The 7738-nt window shown below is 40.9% G+C and overlaps 1 protein-coding gene across 9 annotated transcripts in view; it reads right to left on the bottom strand.

Annotated features, from left to right (window-relative positions):
• MGAT4D (MGAT4 family member D) overlaps nucleotides 1–6942 on the bottom strand; it is a 53287-nt gene extending 46345 nt beyond the window's left edge. For 6 of the 9 annotated variants that reach the window (XM_047718501.1, XM_047718500.1, XM_047718494.1 and 3 more), the window contains exon 1: nucleotides 6752–6942. In XM_047718501.1, the coding sequence (XP_047574457.1) occupies nucleotides 6752–6845 (94 nt within the window). In that variant the 5' untranslated portion in view covers nucleotides 6846–6942. The remainder of the gene's footprint in view (nucleotides 1–6751) is intronic. The other 3 variants (XM_047718498.1, XM_047718497.1, XM_047718496.1) reach the window with 1 other exon arrangement.
• Between the last annotated feature and the right edge of the window lie 796 nt (nucleotides 6943–7738).

Raw genomic sequence — 7738 nt, forward strand, 5'->3', positions numbered from 1 at the left:
TGTATTCCCTAGTCTTAGATCTGCTTCTTACCCATTTTTACTTGATAATGCTACTCAATGATATTCTATTTAAAATATTTACATTACTTTCATAGTCACTCAGGTATTTTGTGAGGGTGAAATGTTATAAAACTATTTGCAAAGGCTTGAAATAAACAATAATTTAATGTTTTGAGCCAAGTGTGGTGGAATTGTGAAAACAAACACCAGTCCATGTGTGCAATGGGCCAATATGAATTCCGCCCATAAGCAAGGGGTCAGGTAAGATCCTAATTACTACTGACCTTTGTTTCTCACAGCAAGAGTCCAACGCACTGCTATCCAGTAGAAATAAAATCTAAACCACGTTTGTAATTTTAAATTTTCTAGTAACCACATTTTTTTTTAATTATTTTTTTTTAAAGATTTTATTTATTTGTCAGAGAGAGAGAGGGAGAGAGAGCAAGCACAGGCAGACAGAATGGCAGGCAGAGGCAGAGGGAGAAGCAGGCTCCCTGATGAGCAAGGAGCCCGATGTGGGACTCGATCCCAGGACGCTGGGATCATGACCTGAGCCAAAGGCAGCTGCTTAACCAACTGAGCCACCCAGGCGTCCCTAGTAACCACATTTTTAAAAAGTAAAAAAGGATCAAATAATTGTGAAGAATATATTAAATATTTAATATTTAATTCAATATATCTGAAATATTTTTCAACATGCAATCAACATAAAAAATAACTAATGGAATAGCTTGCATTCTTTTTTATACTATGTATGCTAAATCTCGTGTATGTTTTATATTACAGTGCATTCTTACCAAAGAATAAAATTTTGCTTACTGGAGAAATATTTTGCACTGCCTCTATCTTTAGATTTAAATTTAAGTTTAAATTAGTTAAAACAAAATTTAAAGTTAAAATTCATTTTCTCAGTTGCACTGACCATATTTCAAGCACTTGGCAGTCACCTAGATAGAGGCCGCTATATTGGACAGCAGGCTCTTGGCAGTAGCTGTGAACTTATTAGAAATGCAGTATCTCTTGGGGCACCTGTGTGGCTTAGTCGGTTAAGCATGGACTCTTGATTTCGACTCAGGTCATGATCTCAGGGCTGCGAAATCAAGCCCTGCATTGGGCTCCAAGCCGAGCATGGAGCCTGCTTGAGATTCTCTCCCTCTCCCTCTGCTCCTCCCCACTCGCTCACAGATGTGCACATGCTTTCTCTCTTTCTCTCTCAAAAAAAAAAAGAAAAGAAAAGAAAAGAAAAGAAAAAAGAAAGAAAGAAAGAAAGAAAGAAAGGAAGGAAGGAAGGAAGAAGTGCAGTATCGCAGACCTCTCCCCAGATCTACTAAGTAACAATCTGGGCTTTCGTTAAGATTCACAGGAGATTGGTATACACGTTAAAATTTGAGATTATATAGATCTCTTTAATTGTTTTATCTTTCTCATCATTGACTTTACCATAGTTCAGGTCATTACTGCCTCTAGCTGCACTATTATAATTGTCTCTTAATTAGTCTCTCACCTCCAATCTACAATTAATCTTCTGGAAACACTGCTCAAAGACTTTAAATGGTTTCCTGAATGCTTACTGAATTAAGTCCAAACTACGTGCTTTAACATACAAGGTCTCATCCATAGGGCCATGACCTGACTCTTCCACACTATTTCATTCACTAAACCCCTCCAGCAATGAGAAGCATCATGGGGTATGCATTCTTTCTGCCACTTAATACTCACTTAATACTTCACTGAACTATATGACAGCTAAACATGGATAGTCAAGTTGCTGCTCTAAATTATCTGACAAGAGATGGAGGAAGGAGCATGTATTTAAACAACCAATTAATATAATTGTGAAAATGGAGTTATCCTCAAGTGCTACAGGCAGAGAGAGGCAGAAATGCTTACCTAGTAAGGAAGACTGAGCAGTGGGGGAGGGACGAGGGAAAAGGTTTCAGAGAAGAGGGAATATTTGAGAACTTGAAGAATGTACAGAATGTTGCCCTACAGCAGAGGGCAGGGAAGGGCATTCCAAACTAAGAAAATGACAACATAAGTGCCTAAGTATGAAATGGTACGGCGTATGGAGGGGAAAGCAAGTAATTCACTGGGGGGGTCAAAAGGAAGGAAATGAGTGGCATGAAGTTGAAGAATGGGCAGACCACTTCAGATCTATTATTCATTTATTTGTACCCAGTGTGGCTCCAAAGAAAGACTATCTGAGGCAGCTGGTAGGAGATGAAGGTAAAAAGACAGAATATATTTTGGATTATTCCACTCCACGTATGCTTTGCAATAAGCAAATCCCACTATGAACAACGCCCTTTGATCCCTCTATGCGTTAGGTCTTATGATGAAATATTTCAGACTTTGAAAACCATATATAAAATAGTTTGAAAGACAATAATAAAAATTAACATCCATGAATCCACTACTACCTTAGCCTTAAATATTCCATCTGTTTCCTTCTAAGATTATGTTCCCTTTCCTCCTTACTCCCAGATAAGCAGAATTCTGAATTTTGTATTAATCTTCCATTGTTTTTCTTTCAAGTTTCACCACTTGTGCAAACTGATATTTGTTTTAAGATATTAATAAGTAATACTTATATGTATTCTTTTGTACTTGCTTCTTTTTCTTAATGTATGTTTTTGCAATCCATCCATACTGATAAGTGAAGCTCTAGTCCAATCATTTCCACTACTGTTATATGTTCCACTGTTTTGAATATACAGTAACACATTTAGCTCTTCTACTGTTGATGAACAATTATACAAAATGCTACCAAGAACATACCAGGTCAATATATTCAAGAGTTTCCCTTGTATATATCTGGTGGTAGGGATGTTGTCTTAAATATTGAACAACCTGTATGATGTGGGTACTGATCAGTGACAAGAAGAGTTGGCCATAAACCACTGGGTGACACTGCACACCAGTTTCAGTCCTGACTGGCAGAACTGCTAGGACACAGGAAGTGCAGGTCACACAATGAAAGTTACTGAATGTATGCATAATCCCCATTCCCAAGGGGAGTGTGTGCAAATTCCTGCACTTCCGCATCCTCACCAAATGTCTTATCTCCTAAATTTAAAAATCTGAATGGTATGAAATGTTATAAAAGAAATGTTTTAATTTGCATTTATTTGATTGCTAATGAAGCTAACATTTATGTTGCACTTGGCCTTAGAGTCTATTTTGCTGATATTAATATAGTTACACCAACTTTCTTTTGGATTAGGTTGTTGGTATACATTTTTCCATCCCTCTTCCAACATTTCTCTACCTTTAAAATTTAAATGTATCTCTTGTAAATATCATCACCTTTGGTTTTGTTTTTATATCCAATCAGAAAAAACCGTAATTTCCTTTTTGGAGTATTAACTATAATGAGTGATATTGTTATACATTATTTTAGTGTCATTTTAATAGTTAGACTGGAGATTTCATTGTGAATCCTTGACTTACTACAGTCTAATACAATTTCTCACATTCTCATTTTTCAACAGTGCTACAGGTTTAATACCAGTTAACTCCATTTACCCCTCTTCTATCTTATCTTGTAATCGTTGTCATGCATTGTTGTTCTAGATATACTTTAAATTCCACCAGACATTTCCATTATTGTCTTGAATGGCCCACACATGCATTCTGGATGCTGCTTAGAGCTATGCACTAAAAGAATAATATTCCATTATAATAGAATATATATAACTTCTTTATCCATTCATCCATCGAGGGACACACAGGTTGCTTCCACAGTTTGGCTATTATAAATAATGCTGCAATAAACATGGGAGTACAGATGCCTTTTCAAGTTAGCGTTTTCACTTCCTTCATATAAATACCCAGAAGTGGAATCACTGAGTCATATAAGTAGTTCCATCTTTAATTTTTTGAGGAAACTCCATGCTGTTTTCCAGTGGCTGCACCAATTTATTCCAATGCATTCCCACCAACAATGCATGAAGTTTCTCTTTTTCTCCACATCTTCACCAACACACATTATTTCTTGTCTTTTCAAAAATAGCCAACCTAACAGGTGTGAGGTGGTATCTCACTGTGGTTTTGATTTATGTTTCCCTGATGATTAGTGATGTTGACTGTCTTTTCATGTAGATGGCTTCCTATCTCCTTCAGAATAAAAGTCATAGTTCTTACTATGGTCTCCATGATCTTATCCCTCTACAACTCTTCCTTGTTCACATTAGCCTCCTAGCTGTTTTTCAAACTATCAAGCTGACTGCACCACAAGGCTTTTGCACCTGCTTTTCTCATTGCCTAGAAAACTCTTCCCCCAGATAGCCATACAATAGTCTCCTTACTTCATTCAGGAATAGGCATTAATATGACTTTCCTTAACCTCCCTATCTAAAATAGCACTTTCTCTCCCCTGTCAACACCTGACATCATAGAGTAATATCATTCCTGTTTGTTGTTTATTTCCCTTAATCAGAATGTAAGCTCCCTGAAAGGCTTTAAAATTTTTTTGTTGCCTAGTTCCTACAACATGAAGAAGCATTTATCAAAATCATTAATTCACTCATTCATCCAACCATGCAACAAATATTTAACCTACCTATTATATCAGGCATTTTTCCAGATGCTGGGACACAGCAGTGAACCAAGCAGGCAAAAACAGAAAAAAAAATTCTCTGCATGGAGCTTACGTACAAATGGAGCAAATTAATGAACTGTTAGCGCTATGAGCTTATAGAAACAAACAAAAGGTTACACGCACACACAAATTTAAAAGGGGAAAGATGCCCACTAGGTTGTGGCCAAGTTTTTGTTGTTGTTGTTGTTGTTTTAATAAGTAGGCTCCTTGCTCAGCATGGAGCCCAGAATGGGGCTTGAACTCACCAGGCTGAGATCAAAATCTGAGCTGAGATCAAGACCTGGGCACTTAATCAACTGAGCCACCCAGGCACCCCCTGGCCATCTTTCTAATAAATATAACCAAGTTTTCATTGGTAAGAATTATAAGCTATGGATCAAATTTTAAAAACCATTCGGACTATCTTTGGTGTCTTATAAAAATCGCTGCTTCCAAAACTAAATGAAGTCTGTTTTGTCGACATAAGAACATCTCGGGATTGATTTTGGGACTATTTTAGAGCTGGCTTACACAGAAACATAAACACAAAACAGTGTTTTATCAGTTATTCCAAGAGTGGTGCATTTTCAAGAACAATATCTCATATTCTGAATTTGAACATATGAATGATGGGAATATAAATGCTTCAAGGGACAAAACTTCTCCTTTCTGGTCATAGCACAAAGTCCACAGTTTATAATAAATAATATAGTAATACTAGTTTTATTTAAACACCTTCTGACATTATCAATCCAAACTGCCTTCCAAAGTTATTTTAAAAGGGAGTTTACAGCAGCAGCTCTTTCTACCCATGGGTCCTGTTCCCGTGCTTTAGTAAACCACCATTTTGCACCCAAAAAGGGTGGGGGGAGGGAGTTTACATTTTACTTTCTAATTCTGAGTAACGATTTATTTTTTGTTATAAAAATAGTAATAGTTTGTTGTCCTAAAATACATAAAAACACATTTGGATAATGTTCTTACAGAAAATCAGGAAGAGGAAAGTATATAAAATGATTAAAGAACAGTAGTATAAATCAGATAATTATATATTTCTAATCCTTTGAAACAAATGGAGTAGAATGTTGATATTGTGTATACACGACAAAATTTCGTATTAATTAGAGGACTAAAGACACTTCCAAACTCGATCCTGGACACTACCACCAAGGGCACTTTGTGTGAACCCTGGGTCATAAATGTGTTTAATAAAAATGAAAATTGAACCTAAAACAACCTAAGGACAATCCTGGAAATCTGGCTTAAAATATATTAACTTAAAATTAGCTTAATTCAAAATCCAACTACATGGACGCTAAAATGTTACACTGGACCTTGGACAAGTAGAGCTGAAAAGACAAAATGCAGCAAATCTAGTTGAATTTGAAACTCAGATAAACAGTAAGTCTTTTGGTACAAATATAGCCTGTGCAATTTTTATACTAAACGTTTACTCACTGTTTATCCAAAGTTCAAATTTCCCTGGGCAATCTCTACGTTTGTTTGCTACACTGGGAGCCCTAAAACAAGATGAATTAAAAGGTTGGTGTGTTGCGAAGTAGTAACACAAGCCGCATGGCTCATCTGGGAAAGTTCAGGAGCCACACCCGTGCTCTAAATGGGTCTCCCATCATCGCACCCCTTTCTGGCCTCGCAAAAAATACTCTCGGGAGCCTTGAAATGTGGCTCAGTAACAGAACTCGAAACCCCAAGGTGGGAAGGTGTTGGCTTTGTAAGAAGAGCTCTTAACTCAGACAGGCACGTTTCTGGAAAGGATGGGGAAGAACAAGACGCGGACGGCGGGAAGTTGGGCGCAAAGTGGACCTTCGGACCTTCGTGGGGAAAGGACGCGCGGAGGCGCGACAGCGCCGGGAGCCCCCAGCCCCGGGAGCCCCCAGCCCCGGGGGGGCCGATCCGTTAGCGCGCTCGCCCGGCGGGGGTCGCGGCCACCGGAGCGGACTAAGAACGCGCGTTACAGTCTAACCGCCGGTCTGACAGGGGCGCCGGGGCTGCATCTGCAAAACACCTCCTACGAGAGCGGGCGGCCGCGCCGGGCTCTCACGTCGCCCTCCCCCCTTTCTCCCCCCTGCCCCGAGCGCCCTGGCAACCCCGCAGACCCGAAGCCAGAGTTTCCCGGCGGGAACGGTGGTGGAGAGGCCACCCGCAGCTTACTGGTTTGAGTCATCCTGGAGATGCAGAAGCAGGAGAAGCTGAAGAGCATGACGGCGGCCAGCGCGATCAGCACGTTCACCTGCTTGGTCCTCATGGAGCTGGCCTGACTGCCCGCGGCTCGCAGCCCAGCGAGTGGAGGCGACGCGCAGCGCCCCCGCGACGGAGGAGCCGCGCGCACCGCGCCTGCGCCTCTGGACGCGCGCCCCCGCGCCCCCGCGCCCCCGCGCCCCCGCGCCCCCGCGCCCCCGCGCCCCCGCGCCCCCGCGCCCCCGCGCCCCCGCGCCCCCGCGCCCCCGCGCCCCCGCGCCCCCGCGCCCCCGCGCCCCCTGTCCGCATCCCGCCCCTATCCCGGCACGGCCGCCTTTTTAGTGCCCCCTTCCGTGGCTCAGCACTTAGCGTCTCGAACATCTTGCTAGGACCGCTGGTAGTTCAATGCCATGAACTCTGGGAAAACTCTCCACTGCCTAACCTGTGGCTGGTGGATGCTCAGGAGCTTGCTTTATTTTCCTGTAGCTGTGACTTCCGTGCCAGACCCTAGGCTAAGCAGTTTGTACATACTATCTCCGTAAATCCTCCAACATCCCAATTTTTTAAAGGCAAGATAACAATAGTTCTAATATGCTATTGTTCTCTTCATTTTATCTGGAAAAAATAGGAGCTATTGTGAAATGGAGCAGTTGGCTACAGGACAAACAGCTGGACGGGGCTCCTCCACAAATCGTGTACATAGAGAAGTTTATAAATAAAATATGGTAAAAAGATCCTAAATAAAATATGTATCTTTAGCTTTAAATGAAAACCATCAAATGCCCAAATAACTTAGGGGGCTTAGATTTTTGTGTGGGAAATGACCAATATCAGACATTCAGCTTAATCCCTTTTCTTTTATACTTTAGTAATCCTCCCCCAGGAAAGGAGCGGGGAATCAACATTTGTGAAGGAAAGAAATTATATATAAGATGCGTAGTGCAAGGGAGACTTGATAAG

This window comes from Lutra lutra, chromosome 2 (genome assembly GCF_902655055.1).
Source record: "Lutra lutra chromosome 2, mLutLut1.2, whole genome shotgun sequence".
Classification (NCBI taxonomy): domain Eukaryota; kingdom Metazoa; phylum Chordata; class Mammalia; order Carnivora; family Mustelidae; genus Lutra; species Lutra lutra.